The sequence below is a fragment of the Lutra lutra genome, chromosome 7 (genome assembly GCF_902655055.1).
Source record: "Lutra lutra chromosome 7, mLutLut1.2, whole genome shotgun sequence".
NCBI lineage: Eukaryota > Metazoa > Chordata > Mammalia > Carnivora > Mustelidae > Lutra > Lutra lutra.
In genome coordinates this window covers 144,286,401-144,309,594 of record NC_062284.1, presented here as the reverse complement: position 1 = coordinate 144,309,594, position 23,194 = coordinate 144,286,401, and the positions used below count along the sequence as shown (strand labels likewise).

The following is a 23,194-nucleotide window of genomic DNA, read 5'->3' as shown; positions in this document are numbered from 1 at the left end:
TCTTTTGGCAGACGTGGCCACTCAGACCCTGGGAGCCTTCAGTGGCAGCAGATGGGCCAGGCCCAGAAGTCCCGGCCATTGGCCCCCTGCTGGGGTGCTGGCTGTCGCAGGTCCAGTGGGCCGGGCCTTGTTCCCTTAGGGTTGTACCTTTCAGAGGCTGTGGGTCGGGCAGGCACCTGAAGTAAACCCGTGATATTGGGGACTGAAGTGTGGTTTGACTGTAAACACAGCACTACAGTTCATTTCCGTGAAGAGCTTAGGCAGTGTGCCTTATTACCTGCGACAGATGTCACCGTGTCAGATCAGATCGGTGGTATTTTTATGTCACGTCAATCTCACCGACCGACCGTACATATGAACGGAAGCGGGGACACGGCCTGTCATCTCCAGCACATAGCTCTCTACCTACCTAGTAATTTTACTTCTGTCCTTGCTAAAAGAGCTCTTTGGCTCTGTTTAAGCAGTTTCCGCCCAGATCACGTTCATGAGTATTTAAAAAGGAAAGTGGCAGTGAAATGAATCTTTTGTCGTTCCTAACACTTCCTTGAAACATTTTGACCCAGTGACCGATGTCTTCGTTTTCCTTACGCAGTAGGGCTCTGTGCCATTCAGGGTGATGCGGCCTTCTTGTTGCTGGAATCTTCTTCCAAGCCCATGCCACCAGCCTGTTAGTGTTGATGCTGTGGTTTCTGGAAGCGTGGCCCCAGGTGGGCTATGTGGCCGCGGCACAGAGCTCCCCTGCCCTGCGTGTCTGAGGATGGTGGGTCTGGGTCAGGCCTGTGAGCCTTGGTCCTTGTCTGTGAAATGGGAATGAAATGGGTCTAACTCCTTGGGGGTCTGTGGAGCTGCTGCCATTAGAGCAGTGGCCTCCTGCCCGGTCTTCAGTGAAGCGACTGCTGTCCTCCTCGTCGCCCCCACCATGTTCACGGTGGTTAGTGCGCGGGCGCTACAGGCCGGCCTCAGGTCTTCCCCATCCCGTGTGCTCGCCTCCGGAGCAGAGGTGAGGAAGTGGGATTTCACAGAAGGTCCAGCGCCCGCTGAAGGTGAGCTGGCTTCCTAGAGTGGAACCAGAGGAGCCGTCCTTGAGTTTTGCCATGGTTGATAAGGGAGGGGTGTGGGGGATGGCTCCGGCTCCAGCTGAGGCTGATGTCCCGCCTGCTACCCGCTGCAGGTCGGCATCTCTAACCCCAGATCCACGTGCCATAATGCAGACTGTGTGCATGCCTGGTGCCCCGGGCGCAGTCTCTGGGCCAAGGTGTAGCTGGTAGACCATTTATATGCCAGTGCCATGCTGGACCCCAGCATGCCCCTCTGAGCCTGAGCGGGAGAGCCTGGCATAGGCCTGTGGATGGGGTCTCTCGTGGGAGGGGGTGTGTGCGAGATACTGTGTTACAGGGTGGACTACACTGGTGGCCACGTTCCTTCAGTTAGTCCCCGCAGCCAATGCCACAGCTTATCATTGTGTTCCCGGAAATATATTTTACATGATGGATATTGTACATGACATTCTTTAGAATCTTCTTAGTGAGGATATTTGGTTAAAAAAATCAGCTAGACGAAATTAACTTGGTCGGGATAGGCACAGCAGACAGGGAAGCAGTATTCACGGTCTGCTGGTGTTCAGGAGGACACACAGGCGCTTACGAGTGGTTGATTAATTCTCGTACTTGTTGCAAGATGTTTGAGAACGGGAATCTATTGGGAACCAGGTAGAGCCTCAGGTCTGGAAAGTTAGGATCTTGTTTTTGTAGGGAATGGATTGTCAGCCCCCTCTTGGTCAAGGGTGTGGATTCCAAGGTTGTTCAGACCAGGGTTCCAGATGGTTCACACTGCCCCTCCCTCCCCTCAGGAGCCCCCTCACGTAGGCAGGGATTCTCACAGAGGGGCACTGGGGTAGGGGGAGCCATGTCCTTACCTGCGGGACTATGAGTGGGTGGGTGGGGGGAACAAAGAGGAAAGGAAGGGTCACTACCCAAAGAGGGCTCTTACACTGGGGAACTGAGAGCAGCTGAGAAATGCAGATTCCTGGCCCATATGTTTTGTTTTGTGATTCATTAGGTCTGGGTTTGGAGCTGGGAATCACCATTTTATTTTATTGTATTTTTTTTTAATTTTTTTAAAGATTTTATTTATTTATTTGACAGAGATTACAAGCAGGCAGAGAGGCAGGCAAAGAGAGAGGAGGAAGCAGGCTCCCTGCCGAGCAGAGAGCCCGATGTGGGGCTCGATCCCAGGACTCTGAGATCATGACCTGAGCCAAAGGCAGAGGCCCCAACCCACTGAGCCACCCAGGCGCCCCAATTTTATTGTATTTTTAAAAAGATTTTATTTATTTGAGACAGTGAGAGTACACATGCACGAGCAGAGGGAGGGGGACAAGTAGACGACCCTGAGCTCATGACCTGAACCAGAGTCAGAGGCGTAACCGACTGAGCCACCGAGAGGCCCCCCACGGGAGTCTGCATTTTAAAGCATCCCTTGGTGATGGTGGAGACTGGGTGGGTTAGACTTTCCGTAGAGGACTCCACCTTCCTGAGTGCAATTTTGGATGACGGTCGTGACAAGTGTGTGCTGGGAGATCTGGATGTGTGGGTGTGGCCGGGAAGGTGCTCCTAGAACAGAACGGCCTGAGCACAGGGGTGAAGCAGGAGAGCTTTGGAGGCATGTGCGGAAGCATCTACGGGGGAATGTGGCTGGAACATTCCATGGACAAGAGGGATGTGGTGGGGCGTGGTTCTCCAAGTGAGGGTCCAAGTCAGGCAGCTGCACCTGGGAACTTGTTCGTAAGGCAGCTTTTGGAGCCCCGACCAGACCTCCTGAACCACAAATGCCTAGAGGTGGGAGGAGCATCCCGGGTCTTCGTGAGCCCCCAGGAGACTCAGCTGCCCCTGTAACCTGAGAGCCCCTCGTCAGGAGGAAGGGGGTCCTGAGTGCTGGGCTAGTTCAGTGGGCAGTGAGACCCCTGTCACAGGACAAGAACCAGATTTCAGGAAGCTTTTTATCTAACAGCACATGTGATAGTGAAGAGAAATTTTGCTTCCTTTTGGTTCTTAAACAGATAGGAATTTAATATAAAGTTACAGAATGACTCAAGCTAGGGAGAGACGACTAAGTCTTCATTTAATTCTTTTAAATTCTAGAAAGTGGGTGATAAATTATTTGATACAGAACAAAAATTACAGTATGATGAAAAAGTTAGACATTTTGCAATTTAAATTACTTTCTATTAACAGAAAACATTCTTGTCTAGGGAGAGAAAAAGAATAAATTTGTCAACAAAAATGGCAAACAAAGGAGCAAAAATGTCAAAGGGATTGTGCACTTACAGAGGGGAAAGTGGTTTCTTGGATTGTTAGGCGAGAATGGTGGTTTTTCTGATTCAAAAATAAAAATGCACACCTTTGAAATTAAAATCGAGTAGAATGTACCATCTTCTGGAACAAGGATAACCCTGATGCTGGAGTGTGTTGTTAAGAGTCATAGGACACAGAAACCCACAGGCAGGCAGGCCCGGTGAGCAGGTGTGAGTGACGAGGAGAGTGGGCTGTGAAATTCAAAGCAATCCTGGGTCTTCTTCCATTTAAAACCCACTTCTGTGGAACTGTGATCCACCCCCCTTTACGATGGAAGTCCCCAGGGGCACCTAGGTGACTCCGTTGGTTAAATGTTGGCTCTTGGTTTCAGTTCAGGTCCTGATCTCAGGGTCGTGAGATGGAGTCCGCTTGTCCCTGTCCCTCCTCCCCACTTGCGCTCAAGTGAGCTCTCTTTCAAATAAATAAAATCTTAAAAATTCCGGACTGGAAGCCAAGGAAAACCCTGGATTTTTAAATTACTCTTGACATCTCATAATCAGCAGTTTGGAAGGGCGTGTCCCGGAAGACCTGCCCCAGCGGAGGGGGCTGGGAGGAGTGAGTGGGGTTTATCAGACCAAACTGCGCAGGTATTTATTACTCAGTACTGCTGTTGTGATCCGAAGGCATGCATGGGGGATTTTACATGAGATCATGCCAGTATGTAGGATTTTATTTTAAGATTTTATTTATTTATTTGACAGACAGAGATCGTAAGTAGGCATTGAGGCAGGCAGAGAGAGAGGGGGAAGCAGGCTCCCTGCTGAGCAGAGAGCCCGATGTGGGGCTCGATCCCAGGACCCTGAGGTCATGACCTGAGCCGAAGGCAGAGGCTTAAACCACTGAGCCACCCAGGTGCCCCAGTATGTAGAATTTTAAATGGTGGATTTAGTGTGTGCACTCCAGATTTCCTGAAATTACTAACGGTTGTTTTTTAGATTTTCACACATCATTAAATAAAATTGTTGGATTCTATTTTTGTTTTCAGAAAATGGGATATGTATCATTGGTAACCATATCGGCAATTTCCTTGATTGCACAGGGAGAAGACACCCATTATCAGAAAAAAAGATTATGCACTATATGTACCAGTTATGTAAATCCCTTGATCATATGCACAGGTATGCTCTTAGAGAATTAGCAACTCCAAATTGATAAAATGTATTAACATTCATTAAAAATTCAATGTAAAAGAATTTGAATGAGGCACAAATTAATTCTATCCTTTTATATTGAATGCAGAAATGGAATATTTCACAGAGATGTAAAGCCAGAAAATATATTAATAAAGGTAAGAACTTCTACATAAAAAAATTATCAGAAGAAAGGTAGAATGGGAAGCCTTTTTGCTAGGTAGGCTTTCAGTCCCGGGTAGCTGGGCACCACGTTTGTTCCGCTGTTGTTTTCTCCCAGTTGGAAGAAGTAGTTTATTTAATAAGTGCCATCGACACAACTTTACATCTCGAAGGAAATAGTGTTAGGCACTCTCTTCTTACTACAGGCAAAAATCAACCGCTGGGGTATGGTTCTGGCTCAGTCGGTGGAGCGTGTGACTCTTGATTTCGGGGTCATGAGTTCAAGCTCCATGTTGAGTATAAACACTACTTAAAAAAATAATAGATAAATAAACTCCATTCATATTATCACTCCAAACTCTGTGCATGTGAAAGCAGAAGAGGCAGGATTTGCACTCAGGTCTGTCCCATACTGTAGCCACGTCAACTGTACGTATTTCTAAGTGTGAAGGCTGGTGAGTTTGGGGATATGTATACACACATGAAGCCATCATCACAGCCAAGCAGACAGACCTTTTGTTTCTGGAAGGTTATTCATACTCCTTGGTCATCCCTCCTGTCCGTTGTCCCCTTGTCCCCAGGCATTAGTTTGCGCTTTCTAGAATGTTCTCTAAATGGCATTTGTAGTATGTGCTCTTTCTTGGTCTGGATTTGTCCCTCAGCATCATCATTCTGACATTTGTCCACATCGTAGTGTGGAGTGCCACACCTTTTGAAGTTGTCCCACGGTTGTTGGCTGTTCTCTGTCTTCGCCATTTGTTGTCTCTGCATTTCAGTTTGGAAGTTTCTGTTGGCGCATCTTCCAGCTGATTCTTTCTGCGGCTGTTTAGCCTGTGGATGGGCTTATCAAAGTCATTTTTTATTTCTGGCACAGTGGTTTTATTTCTAGTGCTTCCTTTTGATTCTTAGAGGTTTCATCTCTCTGCTTGCATTTCCCATGTGAATTTTCCCTGAACTTGGCCATCATCTACTTTTTCCACTAGAGCCCTTAACTATTCACTTGTAGAGATTTTAAATTCCCTGACGAGTCATTCCAGAATTCTTTTTTTTTTTTTTTAAGATTTTATTTATTGGGCGCCTGGGTGGCTCAGTGGGTTAAGCCGCTGCCTTTGGCTCAGGTCATGATCTCAGGGTCCTGGGATTGAGTCCCACATCGGGCTCTCTGCTCAGCAAGAAGCCTGCTTCCCTCTCTCTCTCTCTCTGCCTGCCTCTCCGTCTACTTGTGATCTCTCTCTGTCAAATAAATAAATAAAATCTTTAAAAAAAAAAAAAAAAAAAAGATTTTATTTATTTCTTTGACAGAGATCACAAGTAGACAGAGAGGCAGGCAGAGAGAGAGAAAGGGAAGCAGGCTCCCTGCTGAGCAGAGAGCCGGATGCGGGACTCCATCCCAGGCCCCTGAGATCATGACCTGAGCCAAAGGCAGCAGCTTAACCCACTGAGCCACCCAGGCGCTCCCCTCATTCCAGAATTCTTAACTCTGTGCCACGTCTGAAGCTGGTTCTGATGCTTGCTTTGTCCCTCAGATTGTTTTTCTTGCCTTTTAACAAGACTTACCATCTTGTTGGAGGTCCGACGTGACGCGCTGGGTGATGGGAGCGGGTGAAAGCCTGGAATGAAGTTCCTTGATAACCTGGCTAGGAAACGTGCTGTGTTTAATGTTTGCTATAGGTGAAGGCACAGAGACTCCAAATTTGTTGACATTGTGTGCGTTATTACCTGAATGTGAGGGGTGAACAAAATGGGAGAGATATCTTGAAACCTGTCTCCCCGGTCTTTCTGACTTGACCCAAAGAACCCATGGCTCCAGAGAGCTGGCCCCCACTTCCCCCACCCCCAGGGGCAGAACAAAGGGGTCAGCAAAGCTGGACAGATGGAAGTTAGAGACACAATAGGGCCAACGAACCACTATGGTGTTTTTAATTCATTTGTAGACTCATGCTGTGACTTAAAATTTCCCAAAACCTCTAGACATTTGGAAGTATTTGTGAAACAGAGCCAGGATATTTGTAAACGCATCCTACTGGATAGAAACCCCACTCTGGTACCTGTCAGAGGCCCTTGTGCGTGCTCGTGAAGTCATTTGTATTTCATAAGCTGCTTTCAATGCTCGCAATTTTCCCATCGGCGCATAAATATTGGAAGTGGTCTCTACTCTCACAGCTGCTTGGTGAGATGTCATTTGTCCCTGCAGCAGGATGTCCTGAAGTTGGGGGACTTCGGATCTTGCCGGAGCGTCTACTCCAAGCAGCCCTACACGGAGTACATCTCCACCCGCTGGTACCGTGCCCCAGAGTGTCTCCTCACCGACGGCTTCTACACCTACAAAATGGACCTGTGGAGTGCTGGCTGCGTGTTCTACGAGATCGCCAGGTAGAGCTGAGGCCCACCTTGTGTCCGAGACCTCCTGCCCCGTGCCCGTGGGTCTCCAGGCCAATGTCCCAAAAGGGGCCACCTGGCAAGGCTCGGCCTACCCACCAGGTGGCTTCGGGCCAGGCCCTTCCTTTACCAGACAGACGGTTGTCCTGCCGACGGGACTATTTCACGTGACAGAAAGCACACTCGGCTTTCATTTTCCTTTTCATCAAATACTTGTCCTTGTTCGCGCGTGACTAAGTGCAGAACAGCATCGGCTTCTTCCTCCCTACCTTGGCCGGCGGCCGGCGGGGCTCCCTGCTCGGCTTTGCAGTGAGACGGTTGACTCGTGAGTTCAGGACCAGAGTAGAAACGTGCTTATTGCCACCCTGTGGGCCCACCTTGGGGGTGTGTGAGCAGTGTCCCTGCTCCTGGGACCTACCCTGAGACAGTGTGTAGGATGTGCTGGTCACAGGCGTGAGGGTGGGTCACCTTGTGGCGCAGCTGGATTCTAGAAAGCCCGGTCCTAACCATCCTCCCCAGCCTCCATGCCCCTCAGCCTTCGTGCTTAACCGGCGGGTGGAACTGTGGGCCCCGGAAGAAGGGAGGTGGGCTGGTCCCACGCAGGGGTGAGTAGGGCATGGGGTTGAAGAGCCCCACGGAGCGGGTGGGCCGGCGTTCACTTGCTCGGAGTGGACTGTTACGGACGAGCAGGTGAATTCAACATCTGGGTGACGCGCCTAGGCGAGGACCCGGGTCGTCTGCTCTGGCCAGCTCAGCTGCCCACTTCATAAATATAGACGTGCGTGTCCTTCAGGACACACCGACTGAGAATTGACTTGTTATTTTTGGAAAGCTGAGTGGTGCTTTTCGTGGACGCTTAAGTACCGGCAGACAGGCCTTCCTGCTGCACTGAGTTCTGTACTGAGTTCTGTACGGGGAGTGGACTGCGGTGCTGGGAACATGATGGCTGGTGCGGGGAGGGGGCTCGCCACACACACCCCTGCCGCCCGCCCCGTCTCAGAGCTGCTCCCTGCCTGCCTGCGCTTTCCTCTTCTCTCCTGGAGCCACGGACGCGGCAGCTTTCCCACGCAGAGCTCCCGTCCCATGCTCTTTGTGGCATGTCCTGCGAATTGAATTTATTTATATAAGCCGAAAATCTTTCATCCACGATTCCAAAATCCATAAACACTCCGGAAACCAAAACGTTTCTTGGGCTTCATTTGTGCCCAGAACCAGACCCGGCCCACCGTCGAGTTTTGTGGGAAAACCTCCCCTGTGACAGGAGACTTGTGGGGCTGATGTGTCTCACCGCGGAGACCCCAGGGTGTGCAGAGGAACGTGGCCACCTCTCAGAAGGACGCCCCCCTGTCGGGAAAGGAGAAGCAGGCCCGAGCCAAAGGGGGACTGGAAACCCCACAGCTGCAGGGAGGACCACGCGGGTGGGACCGTATCCTCGGGTTTCTGTGTGAGCGAGCCGCCTGGCAGAGGGGGACATGGGCAGAGGAGGCCGTGGCCTGTCCTGACCACAGCCCTGTCCCGCTCTCCAGTCTGCAGCCTCTCTTCCCCGGAGCCGATGAGCTGGACCAGATCTCAAAAATCCACGTCATCATCGGCACGCCGCCTGGGAAGACCCTCGCCAAGTTCACACAGTAAGTGTGGCATGCGCCCCAGAGTCCCATGGAACTTGCCCCCTGCCAGGGCTGGTGGTGGCCGCCAGCCGAGGGGACCAGGCCATGCCTCTCCTGCCCTTATAGGCCCTGCATCTGCTTGGGTCCCTGTGGCTGCCGAAGAGGCTGCTCCGGGCTGTAATCCCGCAGGGTTCCTGCCAGGGCCACTCGCCCTCCAGCAGCAGGGAGGAGTTCAAATGGCCTCGTGGAAGGCCTGGTGGGCAGGTCTCGTCCTCTGAATATTTACCCGGGACTGAGAAACTTTTGGGTGGAGAAGGTTCCCACATTCAGGCTGTGCGCAGTGAGGCGTCCGTGTGACCGTCACCCAGCATTGCCAGCAACCCTGACAGCCAGACCACGACGGGTTAGGGTTTGGTTTTGGTCGGGGGTGCAGTGGCTCCTGGGCCCTGGGGAGGCAGGGAGAGACTACTGGTATGGGTTCCTCCTTCTCCAAGTTTCATCTCTTTCTTCTCAGCTAAGAACGTGCTGTTAGTCTTCTCGGAGAAAAGTTGTTTTCTTGCATTGATAGCACAACAGATTTCGCAAACCTCCTCCCCAGCCCCTTTCTAAAACTAGACTTTATTTTTTAGAGCAGTTTCAAGTTCAGAGCAAAACTTAGTGGAAGGTACAGAGATTCCCTGTAGAGATTCCCTGCGCCAGGGTGGCGTGTCGGTTCCCACCCACAAGCCCATGCTGACACATCGTCTCCCCAAGTCTGAGGCTCACATGAGGGGGTCCCTCTGTTGCTGCACGTCTCTGGGTTTGGACAACTGTGTGGCTACACCCCTTCTTAGTGCATAAACTGTCATCAGCACAGGGCCCTGTAGAATCAGGACGACGGCTGGTCACGTGCTTTAGATAATGGCATGATCTTTTATTATCATTGGGCTTTTAATACAGGTCGAGAGCTATGAGTTTTGATTTTCCTTTTAAAAAGGGATCAGGAATACCTCCACTGACAGCCAGTCTGTCCCCGCAGTGCCTCTCCCTCCTGCGCGCAATGGTGGCCTATGATCCCGATGGGAGAATCACTGCCCACCAGGCCCTGCGGCACCCCTACTTCCAGGAGCAGAGGTGGGCGCCCGCACAGCTCCGGGTGGTGGCGGGAGCTGGGCCGTTGGAGCAGGGGCGGGTAGGTCTGGGAACAGCTCTGTCCTGAACCGGGTACCCCCGAGGCGGCCCCCTCGCTCTTTGCTGGTGTGGCCTTCTAGGAGGAGGCGGTCAGTGGCCCGCGGCAGGGCACGAGGAGGACTCAGTGGCTGCTTTGAGGTTGATGCCGAGGCTCCGGCGATTAAACCTCCAGGAGGGGCCTGGCGCACAGCAGTGACAACAGGGGACCTGGCTGTGGGGTTGGGGGCATGCTGGTACCTGGCACGGGAGGAGTTGCCTGAGGGCATCTAATCCCGCACCTTGGGGCCCTATGCCAGGGTGAGCATGGTGGCGAGGGCAGAGGTGACCAGCTTGGGAACAGGGAGAGGGACGTGCCGTTGGGCTGGGCACCTTCTCAGGGGCGCGTGCCCTCCCTCTCCCTTCCCTGCAGGGCAGCTGAGAAGCAGGCTCTGGCTGGCCACAGAAAAGCTTTCTTTCCAGAGCGCCCTGTGGCTTCAGAACTACTCAGTAACCGCTGGCACGTTGCCAAGGAGGACAGAAAGCAGGTACTGAGTGAAGGTATTGAGTTGGAAACGGCCGTTGTGGCTGGGCCGGGATGCCCTCGGGTGGCCCGTGTCTCTGTGGAGGACGCCCCCCCCGCCGCCGCCTGGAAGGGCGCCCGTCCTCGAGGCCTGACCCTGTGCCTTCCTGTGCCCTCTGACCCTGGCAGGGGACACAGAGAAGGTAAATTGGCCCCGGGTGACCCGGCAAGCTGGTGACCAGTCCCCACGCCGCAGATCATTTGCTTTAGAAACAACAGGTTCCTTCTGCATTCTTTCCATCCATGAACACCCCAAGTGGCCCCCGCCACTGGGCCCCACCAGCTCCACATCCAGGCTGGCACCACACTGTGTGGGAACTGTGCCCTTCCGTCACTCGTCCCAGCATCTCTGCGTGTCACTTCGTGCTAGGAGCTGAGGTCACTGACATGTCTGCTGCCGGGCTGCTTTCTGGAATTCCAGACTGCTGTGTCCAGTCGCCTGCCTGAAGCTTCCCTTTGGCTAATAGGCTGAGTGGTTCAGACCCAATCTCCCCGTCTCTTCCCCCAAACCTGCTTTTCTGCCCATGCCTTCCCTTTAAGGGTGGGGGTGGCTCCCTTTCAGCGGCTCGGGCCCCAAACGGTGACACACCTCCCCGCCCGCCTGAGCCCCCCTTATTTTGCCTCCCAGCTGCTGTCCCTGCTCAGCCCTTCCCGCCAGGGAGATGTTTGTGTCATTCCTGCCGGCACCCACCACAGTCCCCCCGTGTCTAGAGGGGCCACATGGGAGGCCCTCCCCTCTTTGTGGGCCATAAGGTCCCATCACAGCTGCCCTCTTTTCTCTGGTGCCATGGGCGGACCATCAACGAACCATGGGGCTCTTTCCCAGGAAGACTTAGGACACTGTGATGTGCATTCCATCTGTTATATGCCATGAAATTATTTGCAACTATTTAAAATGTAGGGGCACCTGGGTGGCTCAGTTGAGTGAGTGTCCAACTCTTGGTTTCGGCTCAGATTGTGATCTCGGGGTCTTGGGATCGAGCCCCACGTCGGGCTCTGGACTCGGCGGGGAGTCTGCTAGAGATTTTCTCCCTCCCCTCAAATAAATGAATAAATAGAATCTTTTTTTTTTTTTAAGTAAAAAAATTCTTAGCTCACCAGCCACACTAGAGCAAGACGGCGGGCAGATCTGGCTGACCCGGAGTTAGAGCAGGGCCGCCAGCACAGCCGTGGCCTGTGGAGTGTGGCTGTAACCGTCTCAGTGTCCTCCCTCGCGTCAGGCCAGGCCAGGCTACAGTCAGCTGCCCCACGGGGTGGACTCCATGTGAAACTCCCGTGGGACATTCCAACAGCAGCTGGGGGGCCTGGGTGGCAGGGATACCGTCCAGTCGCCGTATGGCCACACCTCTTGGTCAAGTTCCATTAGGCTGAAGTCATGCAAAAGAGCCTCTTTTGTTTTTCCTAATTTCCATGAAGGGGACACCATTGTACGTTCATCTGACCTGTGTTTTGTTTCAAGAAACAGTCCCTAAAGCCAGAGGCGGACCATCCCAAGAGACCAGGCCCAGCGTACGTCATGGAACTGCCCAGACTGAAGCTTTCAGGACTGACCGAACCATCCTCGTACCCCAGCCCTGCGCTGCACCCCATGTTCGGCCCGGGGCCCAGCAGGAAAGGGCCGGGGCTGAGGCCCCTCGAGTGTGTTGGCGCCCGCCAGAAGGTAGCCCATCGCGCTCGCTCCCCGTGGCCCACGGCTCTCGCGCCGGCCCCGCTGAGTGTCTGTTTCCTTCAACAGACGGATGCGCACAAGGACACGAAGCCCGACGTAAAGCAGTACCGCCTGCCCTCGATCCAGAGGAAGGGCTGGGGGCGCTGAGACTCCGGGGCCGGCTCGCCCCTGGGAGCGGAGACTGAGTGTGGCCGGGCTGGCCCTCGGATCGCCGCAGAGCCCCGGAGGGAGGGCTGCGGGGAGAGGCCTGGCGTGTCCCCCTCGCAGAGCCTGGCGTCCCCGGAGGCACTGCCCCGCCGGCCAGCCGGCGCCCCCTCGGCCTGGAGCCCCCAGCCTGCGGCTCCCTCCGGGTGTCCTGAGAGCGGCTGTCCTGTGCTCCAGCCAACACATTCGTAAAACTACCTCAGTCCGGGCTTTCTTCTCATGTTTCCAACTGAGAAATTTGGGGCAGAGAATATTTTGTAATTTTTTTAAAAATCTGAATCAAAACAGAAGTCGGAGTTTATACACTGTTATTTAGGCTTGGTTTCAGCACAGGCTCTGCACGTCGTGCCTTCTTTAGATGTCACCAGTCGCACGGGCACGTCGCAGTTCCATCACGCTGTCAGAGTTTTATTAAAGAATAAGCTATCCGTGTGATATTTTAATATTTTCTGAGCTAAACGTGTCCTCACATGCATTTCTCTATCTTAGGTCTTGGGAACATATGTGGGAATTTATTTTGTTGGGAAGGCTTTGGTACAGCTTAGTTTTGTGGCACTTGAGAAGCCAGAGGCTCTGCCTGGGTGCGTGTGGCCTTGGTGCCCTGGGGAGCTGTGGCCAGACGAGGCCGCCACGCGTGGGGCGCGTCAGAGCACCGGCTTCCCCGCGGCCTCTCGTGTTGGCTCCACAGTAGAGATGCCGCTTTGCTTTGCCGCGGGCCCGCCTGCTGGGCAGAGGCCAGGCCCCTCCTGAGCCCGGTTTTGTCTTGGGATGTAGCGTAGTGACACCTTCGTTTTCTTGTCTTCACAAATGTACACCATTAAGAAAAAGCAAATTTCCCAGGTTAGTTTTAGTCTTCTTATTCCCTCTTTTAAGACAAATCTGTGATGTTCTTCCCCACGCTCTCCAGTGGCTACCGCCTCTGACCTGCCTGCCAGGTCAGGGGTAGGCCGGGGGTCCCAGGCTGGCCCGGCCGAAGGGCTGATTCAGCACCAGAAACGACACCTCATGTGTTGGGGGCACATGAAGAGGGGCTGGAAAGAGCTTCCTTTGAGCCCATTTAACACCCTGGCAGAAGCTTCCAGATTCCCTGTTGTGGCGGGGGGCTCTCTGGGTCAAGAGGGGCACCGCTCTGCCTCTGCGGAGGCCTGGGATTTCCGGGGCCCCTGGGAGCTGAGGCAGGGAGGAGCCAGAGCCGGGTGGCGCTGGGGCTGAGCGGCAGGAGGGCCAGAGAGACAGGAGCAGATTCCTGGGATTGCAGAAGGCCCTGCAGGGCCTGCGCGCCCACACTCTGAACCCAGGCCAGGGAGGCTGCTGGAGAACCAGGCCCCTGATGGGCAGTGGCTCACGGGGCATGATCCTGTCCTCGAGGACTGGCCCTAAGGACCATTTAAGGACTGACAAGAATTTGTGTATTTAGGAAAACTATTACCCCGTAAGTGTATAGAACTCAAGAGGAAAATCTTTAAAGTTCTCCCGCATGCCTTTCTGAGAAAGCAGACTTGTCCCCACGGAGGGCCTCTCTGGGGCAGGCCAGGCCCTTGGGGGTGCGACCTGTCCACCTCTGAAGCTCTTTTGGCTTCAGGTTGGTCTCTGGAAGATAAGGCTGGGAGGCAGTCAGCCCGGAGCCAGGAGCCCGGAGCGCAGCCACACCAGGCTCCAAAGCGGGCACAGCCAGTCCAGCCCCCTACGCACTGGCATCCACGGAGGAGCAGGCCACGCTCTCCCTTCCGGCACCCACCCAGCCGCCCTCAGCATGGGAGCCAGTCCCCGGGCAGCTGGAATGGCTCTGGCTGTGCCTGGCCTCCAGGCCCTGTGCGGGGCCCGTGCGGGAGGCCGCCTATACCCACTGTCGAGGCCCTGGTGGGTCTCCTCTCACTCCAGGCTGGCAAGGTGGTAAAGGGGACCTGAAGGCCAGGTGAGCCTTTGCGGGCAACGCTCTTCCCGTTGGCGGGCAACGACAAAGCCCAGGGCACCGCCTCCGCTCCTCCCCCAAGGGGCCCTCCTGCCGTGAGCCCCAGAAGGCAAGAGGGCACGGCCCGGGTGCCCAGGCGTGGAGGTGCGGCCCGGGGTGCTGGTCCCAGAGCTCCCGCTGACCGCTCCTTCACGTGTGAACCTGCTTGTGGAGTAGAAAGAGGGAAGGCGACGCCACCCAAGGGACCTGGGCGCGGCTGCTCCCTGCTCCCTGCCCCCGGCACTGGGGACACTCGTGGGCCTGCCGCGTTTCCTCTGGCTGCTGGCAGGCTCACTGACTCCCGGGCCCGCAGCCTTGGCCCCCTCTTAGCTTCCCTTGGACCCGTCCCCACGCGGGCAGCACGCCTTCACCGGCCCCAGACGTGTACGAAAGCTCAAGGCAGCAAGTAAAAGCGAACCCAAGTCGTGCTGAGCCTTCCCTGGCTTCGGTGGGTGATGGATCTCGGGGTTGGCCTGGGGGCCCCCTGCCCGGGACCTGCCAGGTGCTGCGTGTCCGCGGTGGCGGGAATTTGGGGGGGAGTGGAGGGGTGGGGGAGGGCAGCTACAAGGCATTTGGAAGCCACCTTGGACTACTTGGTCCAAGAGCCATAAATTAGTTCCCACTACAGATGCATCATCGACAGCAAACCAGGACCCATCTGACAGCTTCGCCCAGCAGCCTGAGCCCAGGGGGCCGGGCAGGGGGCTGAGCCAGGACCGCCCATCTCCAGAGATGTGAAAGGAGGGATGGGGGCGGGGGGCACGGCTAGGGCGTCCAACCCAACAGAGCCTGAACTTTAACACACGTGACCGTTGCCCTCATGCCCAGATTTCCACCTGTCACTTCTGGAAAAAGGAGCCCAGCCCAGAGGATCCCAGGATGAATGCTGGACTCCATTCTCTGGCCTGGGCCTTGGCTGACCTGCAGCAGTATGTGGGCCCCCGCAGGTGTCCCTGGACCCAGCAGGTGGGGTCTTCTGTGTCCTTGAACACGCCTAGAAGCCAGCACTTTGGTCGCCATGACAGGCCATCCAGAATGTGCAGGTCACTTTGAATGTATGTTATTGATAAATTCGGACTCTCTCGCTCGAGACAATGCGGGGTCTGTTTCCCGGCGTTCCCTTTCCCCAGAGTGCCTGTCCCGGGGACCCAGGGGCTCCACGAGCTGCAGAAGCGTTGGTGGCCCAGCCTCTCCTCTCCCAGTGCCTCGGACACACGGCAGCTCTCGGAGGCAGGTGCTCGGTTTTCCGGCTCTGCCGAGCGGACAGGCCCCAGATCTAACGTGCTCGCTTCGAGAGCTGTGTTTCGGACACTCCGTGGCTCAGTCCCACCGGAAAAAAATGCCTTCCACGGGTGCAGCTGCGGATGACGGTCCAAGTGACAGCCTTCTGCTTGGCGATTCCCGCCGCCGGGGCATCCACTGGTGGGTGGGTGTGGCGGGACCCACGCCCAGAGCTGCTCTGGAGCCAGTCTCAAGCCGACACCCGTCCCTGACAGTCCCCACACCCTGGACTCGCCAGAAGCCGCGATGACGTCTTGTGGCCACGGGCTTCCGGTGAAGACAGACCGCGCCCAAGGACTTAAAGCTGGGAGGAGAAAGGGGTTCGCTGGCGGTCACCCCCCCACTCCTCACGCTGCAGAAGAGCCACAGAACTCTCCAGATGAGCCGTGCTTCTGCAGCCCGTCCTCCTCCTCGCTTGGGCTTCCAGGAACGCGGTGGAAGAGGACGAATCATTTCATACCAAACTTTAATCGAACAAAAAGTTACATTAAAAATTGAGCCAACTTAACAGAAGATAAATGGTATATTCAAGAAACTTTTAATATTAATTTTTTTGTGTGAATTAGAAAGATCACTCATAAATGACGGAAATGACTGGTGAAGCAACCATGTCCCCCAGCAGCAGAGTCGCAGCATTTACACACAGAATACGGAGCTGACTGCGAGGGGGGTCCGGTGTTAAGTCACTGTTAAGATTAAAAAGAGCATCTTCACACCCTGCAGGGCCATGAGTCCGTGAGACCCATATTTAAAGTAATTCCCTAATAGCATTAAACTATTTTAAGTGCAAAAATTCGTAAAAATCTATGATTGCAGCATCTATCTTCCTGAATGACAGATTTAAGTCAGAAAGCAACAGCCTTCTCCAGGAATGCCTTCCAGCTCGTCTCTGCTCACCTACGTATGGAAACATCAGTGCAAAAACAGAGTGAAGTACTATTTATAACCATTGAGTTTAAGGGGACTTCTCGTCCAAGAATTATTGTATTTTACACTATGTATATATGTATAGGTTTATATATATATATATATATATATATATATATATATGAGATTTTAATTACAGTTGAGTAAAACGCAAGAAAATCCCCTTTATTTTTTTTACTACAGCCCCAATAGAACCTTTTTAAAATGGGAACAGCTTCTTTGGGTGAATGGCAGAGCGCGCCCTTCCGAGCGGGCCCCGTGGGTCCTCGCACGTGACTCCGGGTGACAGCTGCCTCTGTGAGTGTCCGCGCCCCCGTCTCCGTCCGTCCGTCGCTCCTGTGGGGCCCCGTCGGGGCGAGGGTTCTCGAGTGGGGGTGCCGCTACACTATGGTTCCACCCGGAGAGCTGGCCTGGTTTTGGGATGACAGTAAGCCCTGCAAACAAAGCAGTTTCCATTAATCCAGCAAAACACGGGCAGCCAAGGAAGCCACACTCATCCTTCGCCAGAGGCTCCCACGACCACAGATTTGTCGGGCTGTTAGCCAGTGTGTGAACAAACCCTCCATTTCTCATCTACTTCTTCCTATCCATGTCACTGTGCGACCTTCCCAGCCACTGAAGCCGGCCCCAGGCTGGGCGTCCTGTGCTGGGCAGGGCTGGCCTGGGGAGCAGCGGGCGGCCTCTTGGGGCCTGGGCTCCTGGGGACCTCAGCGATGCCCTTTGACCTCACTTGTCCCCACAGCAGGCAGGCCACCACAGGTGGGGTGTAGAGCTTTCTAAAGGTGTCCTCCTGCCGGGGGTGGGGGTGGTCTTGCTTTCTCTGGTTGGGGTGATGGTGGTGTCCCTCTGCCTTCAGAACCGGCATATGGGGCTCAGCACGAGGATAAAGGAGGATCTGGGCCCTGGGCTGTTGGGTTTGGGGACAGGGTGCAGGAGGTCGCCCCACTGAGAGGCGGGAGGCCTGAGCTGAGATCCCCCCAACCCTCGACACAGCAAGGAGCGTCTCCATTTCTCCACGCTCACTGGGACAGAGCCTCCTCTCAGCTCATGTTCGTTCGGTAAGAAATTGAAGCTTACAAGCGCGTGACCCTGAAGCCAGGTTTTCAGTTCTCTGAACACAAATAAGCTGTCCTAAGAAGTGCTTCCGTTGTTCGCTGTTGACACGGGACAAGCCTTGAACTTGGACGAAACGCAGCTGCACTGGCACACCCTCGACCTGTGTGGACGCAGAAGGCGAGGGGGACTGCGACACTGCCCTTCGGCTCTGCCCATCCCTGGGGACGGGGAGCTGGGCAGGGGCCCGGGAAACTGTCCCACCGGGACGCCTTCCACCTCGTTTGTCACAACTGACGGCTGCTCATCTAGACACGGTCAGGAAGCCAAGAGCAAAGGGGGTATCCCCCCGGGACCCCTGCTCCAAATCCACAGATCTTTCCCTGGGGTCCAGGAGCTGCCCCCGAGAAGGAGCACTACCTGGGCCGGCTTCACGGTGAGGTGCCCCCTGTGATTCCCACGCACAACCTCCAGGCAGCTACACGGCTGGAGGGGCCGCGGACCTCACCCTGGCCCCCCGCCCCCCAGAGTGGGGGGAGCAGTAGCCGCGGACCCATCCCTCCTCACGACCCCTAGGGAGACGCAGGGAGGCCGGCAAGGTCGGACTCTACCTCCGGGGGACGGTCCAGAGGGAAGAAGCCTTTATCCCAAGAACGCTCTGCCTCCGAGAGGTTTCGGGGGACTCGGATGACAGCCAGCGGTTCCCAGGAGCTGTGGGACGTCCAGGAACAGTGCCAAGTCTACAACATGAAGAGGACCCTTTTCTCCCCAAATGAGAGGAGGAATCTGCTCCTCCCGCTTAAGGGGGAGCGGTGACCCAGCCTGGGGACAGACCCCCAGCCCTGCGTGGCGCTCCAGAGGACGATGGCCCGAGACGCCCGTGGCTATTTGAAGACTCAGGACACACAGAGAAAGGCAGCCCCCCAGCTCCGCCCCCCAGACCAGCCTTGTCCAACTCAAGGACAAGGAAAGCCACATGTGAAATTTAAAATTCTAGGAGCACATTTAACAATTAAAAGGTGAAATTAGTTCTAAGACATTTAACCCAATATAGCCCATACTGTCGTTTCAACAGGTAATGAATGTACAAATTATTAAGGCAGTATTTTACGTCATTTTCTCGTATGAAACCTTGGGAATGCTGTGGCGCACATCTGGGTTTGGGGCGCCCCGTTCCTGTGCCTCAAGGCTGCAGGTGGCCCGCGCTGCCCAGCCCTGCCTTCGACCCTCTCCAATCTGGAGCACGACGGCCACAGCATCAGCGGGGCACCCCGAGATGTCACCCCATCCTCGGGGATCCAGGGGGAGCCCCACTCTCCTACACAGACTCACTCTCCAGTTTCCATTGGCTGAAGCCTCTCTGTCCCCCACAACCACCACCCCCTGCTGTCCTACTGTCGCATGAGGCCCAGGTTCAAAAGAGATCACCAAGGTGACCCGAACAAGCAGCCACCTCAAACCCGCCCTTCCGCTGGGTTTCTGCTCATAAACATCAACTGCCAGATGCTCCCCTGCCCAGGGGATCGCAGGGTCTGGATCATGGGGTTAGCCCTTCCGATGTCACCTGTGGGGGACAATTTCTTATGGACACTGTACACCAGTATGGACCTGGGATCCACACCCTGGTGCCGCCCCTCGGTCACCGCGCTGGGATACAGCCCGGGACGCCAGCCTGGCATGGAGGGAGGATCCCAAGAGCTCTGTGGGGTGAGCCTCTGCCAGAACAAAGGGACAAGGGACAGAATGGTGGGCCTCCAGCAGCCTGGCACCAAGCAGACATGCCCCGCTGAGGGAGCACGACCCCAGGGTGCAGGTAAGGGTCTGGAGCATTCCTAAAAGGAGGGCGCGAGGGATCGTTGGACACAAGCAGCCTGAGGCCTTTGCAGGTCAGTGTTAGGGGAGGGGGGGCCATCCAGAGGCTGTCCGGGGCCAGGAGACACGGTCCCCATCGGGCCTGGCACGGCCAGCGGGATGTCAACCCCACCTGTTCCCTTCCTGGAGATGGAACCGGCTTTGCTGGGATGGACCGTGGAGGCCTGGAGAAATCTGCCGTTCAACCAAAAATTCAGTGTCAAGGTCACCTTGCTTCTATCAGCTGTGCTTTCGTTTAAAGGTGACCCGGGGACAGAGAGAAAGACGGGCAACACAGGCCCCCATCAAAGACCTGAGACAGCCATCGTGAGGAAGCCCTGCGGACGTCCGGGGCCCAGCTGCGGCCCGGGCCACCTGCTCCGGAGGGCGGCTTGCTGTTGGCGTCCTCCCTGGTGACTTCGGGGGGAGAAAGGAGCAAAGAACAGGCCCGGGAGGAAGGAGACTCGGGCCTGGCTGGCCTGCACGGCACTGACCCACCAGACACCGGACAGCGGGCAACGGCGACTCTCAGGCCCCCGGGGTAGGTGTTAGAGGACGAGGGATGACTCCCAAACCTGGTATTTAATGAGCTGCTGTTCTCACCAGAGTGGCTGTTTTATCCCCGCTAGAGATGTCACTGACAAGTAAGGGATGAGATACTCCAGCTCTTGGTCACGCAGAGACTAAGAGGCAAATATCATTTGTAAAGCGATGTCCCCTTAGAGATGGCCCGAAGTCGGCGAGATGTCACCAGGCTGCCTTCCTCCAGGAGCTTCCAAGCCGTGGATGCGCTCCCCCCACCGCCAGGGCCTCGCTGCTCACTGGACCCAGACCATGTGCCCGGCAGGGCCGAGGCCCCAGAGCCCCCCAGCCAGGCGTGGGAAGTGGGCCACGCAGGGCCTCGGCCCCCACCCCACCCCAGAGCCCCTTCACGCTCTGGCAGCGGACTGTGTTCCTGTGGCAGCCTCCGGCTGCCCAGTGACAGGTTACACCAAAGGTGACACGTTTCCCCAGAGGCCCCTCAACCTGGCCTCCAAGGCCGGGGGAAAGTGATGCTCTTGTCGGACGTCCGGGAAAAAGGCGCTCTCGGGCACAAGCGTGTGAGGGCCGCTCTGAGAAGGGGCCTGGAGACCAGGCCCAGACTCTTACCCTCGGGCCCCACGTCCGGTGGCTGGGGGAGGGGACCCTCTTGGGTGTCCCTAAAGCCTCTCCAGAGGGGCCCACCCAACATGAGAGGCTGGTCTGGAGGCCACCAACACTAGAGGTGGGGACGGGCTGAGCGCCTCCGGGGGCTCCGACCCTTTCGGGACCCCCTGGTCCAGATTCGGGAGTTTCAACAGGCAGCCACCGCGGAAGACGGGCCTAGAGTCTTTTCGCAGGGCACAAACTAACTACTTTGAAAAGGTGAAGTGCTGTGTGTATCTTTTTAAACTTGCTGTTGACCTAACAGGTACGGGCTTAAAATCCACTCCGCACTCGGGAAAACCCCACGGCTCCCGCTCCGGGAGATCCGAGGCGGCCCGTGTGAGGGCAGAGGCCGAGGCCGTCTCCTCTGCTTCGGCAGCCTGGCGGCAGAGGCCAAGGGCATACGCTTGCACCAGAAGCTCGGAAGGCGGGCCCCGCCAGGAAGATGCTGGGGTCCACCAATGGAGGAGCTTCCTGAGGCCCTGGCAGCCCTGAGCCTCAGGCTCAGATGTCTCACGTCAAGTGGGAGCACCAGGGCCTGATCAGGGGCTTGGCCCCACGTTTGCCTCTCACGGCCTCTGGGGGACTTGCAGATCTAGGCCGGGCTCCTGGCCTTGCGGCATTCAGGGTCGCAGACGTCAGGACACTGCGGAGGAAGGGACCCTTCAGAGCAGGACAGTGTGAGTGGCCAACTCTTGGCACCCTCAATGGGCCTTCCCTCACCGGCCCTTTCTGCAGGGGACCAGACCGCTGGACCTCCCCGCACCGACCAGGACGCCAGCTCGCCCCGCACGCCATTCAAGACCAGGAGGAGGGCAAGGACCCTCTCGCCCCAGCCCGCCTGCCCGGGGAAAGAGCTCCCACGGAAGCCTGCCGGCAGGGTGGCCGCTGGGTGTGCAGGGTCCCGGGGCCAGCTGGCAGCCAGGGCGCCTTCCGAGTGTCGGCCCTACAGTTCAAAGGGCCTCCGCCAGGCTCAGCCACGGGGCTACCAGCTGCCCCCGCCCGGCCAGGAGTCAGGGGGACGAGGGCCACACAGTCAGTGCCTCTGATCCCACAAACTGCACGTCTCGTTACAAGGAACTCCGAGCTGGCAACGGGAGGTAGAAATTCATGGCTACTCGCTCTATAAACACTAACAAAGCCTGTAATTTTACAGCATTTAGAAGTTTTCTTTTTTGGCTCATGGAGACTGTGGCGAAGCCCCGCTGGGAAATGGCCAGCCGCAAACCGAGCACTTGCACACTTCCCCCGCTCGTTTAGTGCACGTCCGCACACACGGGGCTGCAGCCCTCCCGCTCAGACACACGTGCGAGGCTCGAGCTGTGACAGTGACAAGAGCCAAAAACCAAGACAGTGAAACAGAAACATGGTTTTCTTAACATGATAAATTAACAGTGCTGATATTAAAGCTTCAGTAATTACTGTAACATATTGTAACATTGTAACTAATACTGTAACTTATCAACATTTCATGTTAGGAAGGCTCTTTATCAAATTTATTCATCAAGAAATTAGATGAAAACGTAACAAAGGAAACACATTATTTTACCTTTGACTTTCATTAAAGGTAAATCATCATACAATTTTACACAAGGTCACCTAACATAGCAGTCTTTAATAAACTCAGGTGTACAGAAATAAAAAATGCAGGCAATTCTTCCTTTTACACTCAAACTGGGTGGCAGCGGTGTGAGGACACCAAGTCACATAAAAGGAGCAGCAACGAATCAGAGTTAATACCGCGGGGGGGGGGGGACTCCGCCCTCCACTGCGGGGGGCGGGAGGCATTCTCACACAGCTTTGAACTTGGGCTCTGAACACAAGTGCTTTTCAATATGAGCCCCAGGATCCGCTCTCCGGCCTGCTGTCCGCACTCATGGGCCATCCCTGGGGTCACTGAGCTGAGCCCCTTGACGACCCGAACAGACGACAGTCCCCGGCAGCCCACCATGACAGGCGTGCCGGATGAGGACGGCCTTCGGTGCCCCGTCCCTGCGGTGTTCCTGGGATGGCTGACATGCCCGGTCACTCATCAGGCCCAGAGCGCACGTGCAGGGGTCCCCACTGTGGAAGGAAAGCCCAACAGTGGACACACCCAGCAGCACCAGAAAGTCGATCGGGGCCATCGGCTGGTTGGCCTCTGCCGAGCCCTTGGGTGCAGAAGGGACGCTGTACTCTGTGTGTCTCTCTCTGGGAAAAGCCAGGGGGACTCTGATCTAGGTCTTCCTTGCACGGTCAGGCACACAAACGCATCGGGGTTTCCCAAAGGATTCCTTCTCCAGCCCTCCCTGGCCCTGCAGCCTTTCCCCTCACACTTGGACCTTCCCCAACAAAAATCCAAGCACCTCCCCGCCAAGGCCGGAGGTGAGGGAGCCCTGTACGCAGGTCCAGACTCTGACAAAGCAGATTCACCAATTTCGCGCCAACTCAACACGTGACGGGGCCTTCGAAATTCAAGATGCACCGCAGGAAGCGGGGCAAGTGGAGGAACTGGGGCAACTTGCCAGCCAGGACTTGGGTGTTAGGCCAACAGTGGAGCAGAACACCTGAGTCCCACTGGGACGTATGCGCGTGTCCGTAAAGACGGTACCGTTTCCTGACGTTCTCTTGCTAGCGGCTTCGGAGCAGCTAGGGCAGTAATGCTGGTAATAGCTTACTTCTGTTTTCCTCTCCTCCCCTGTCCTATCCTAGATATTTATCCTTAGTCCCAAGG

The 23,194-nt window shown here is 55.7% G+C and overlaps 2 protein-coding genes across 17 annotated transcripts in view; one reads left to right on the top strand and one right to left on the bottom strand.

The window, feature by feature from the left end:
* MOK (MOK protein kinase) overlaps window positions 1-15,860 on the top strand; it is a 57,642-nt gene extending 41,782 nt beyond the window's left edge. For 2 of the 7 annotated variants that reach the window (XM_047735454.1, XM_047735460.1), the window contains 7 exons: window positions 4,393-4,471; window positions 4,593-4,641; window positions 6,840-7,018; window positions 8,551-8,652; window positions 9,571-9,744; window positions 10,211-10,338; window positions 11,820-15,860. In XM_047735454.1, coding sequence (XP_047591410.1) covers window positions 4,393-4,471; window positions 4,593-4,641; window positions 6,840-7,018; window positions 8,551-8,652; window positions 9,571-9,744; window positions 10,211-10,338; window positions 11,820-12,214 — 1,106 coding nt within the window. In that variant the 3' untranslated portion in view covers window positions 12,215-15,860. The remainder of the gene's footprint in view (window positions 1-4,392; window positions 4,472-4,592; window positions 4,642-6,839; window positions 7,019-8,550; window positions 8,653-9,570; window positions 9,745-10,210; window positions 10,339-11,819) is intronic. The other 5 variants (XM_047735459.1, XM_047735458.1, XM_047735457.1 and 2 more) reach the window with 5 other exon arrangements.
* Window positions 15,861-15,982: 122 nt separating this feature from the next.
* The window catches only part of WDR20 (WD repeat domain 20), a 64,421-nt gene continuing 57,209 nt past the window's right edge, over window positions 15,983-23,194 (bottom strand). For 5 of the 10 annotated variants that reach the window (XM_047735448.1, XM_047735439.1, XM_047735452.1 and 2 more), the window contains one exon: window positions 15,983-16,826. In XM_047735448.1, coding sequence (XP_047591404.1) covers window positions 16,773-16,826 — 54 coding nt within the window. In that variant the 3' untranslated portion in view covers window positions 15,983-16,772. Of the gene's footprint in view, window positions 16,827-17,415; window positions 17,609-18,072; window positions 18,157-23,194 lie in introns of those variants that run through there. The other 5 variants (XM_047735437.1, XM_047735444.1, XM_047735440.1 and 2 more) reach the window with 2 other exon arrangements.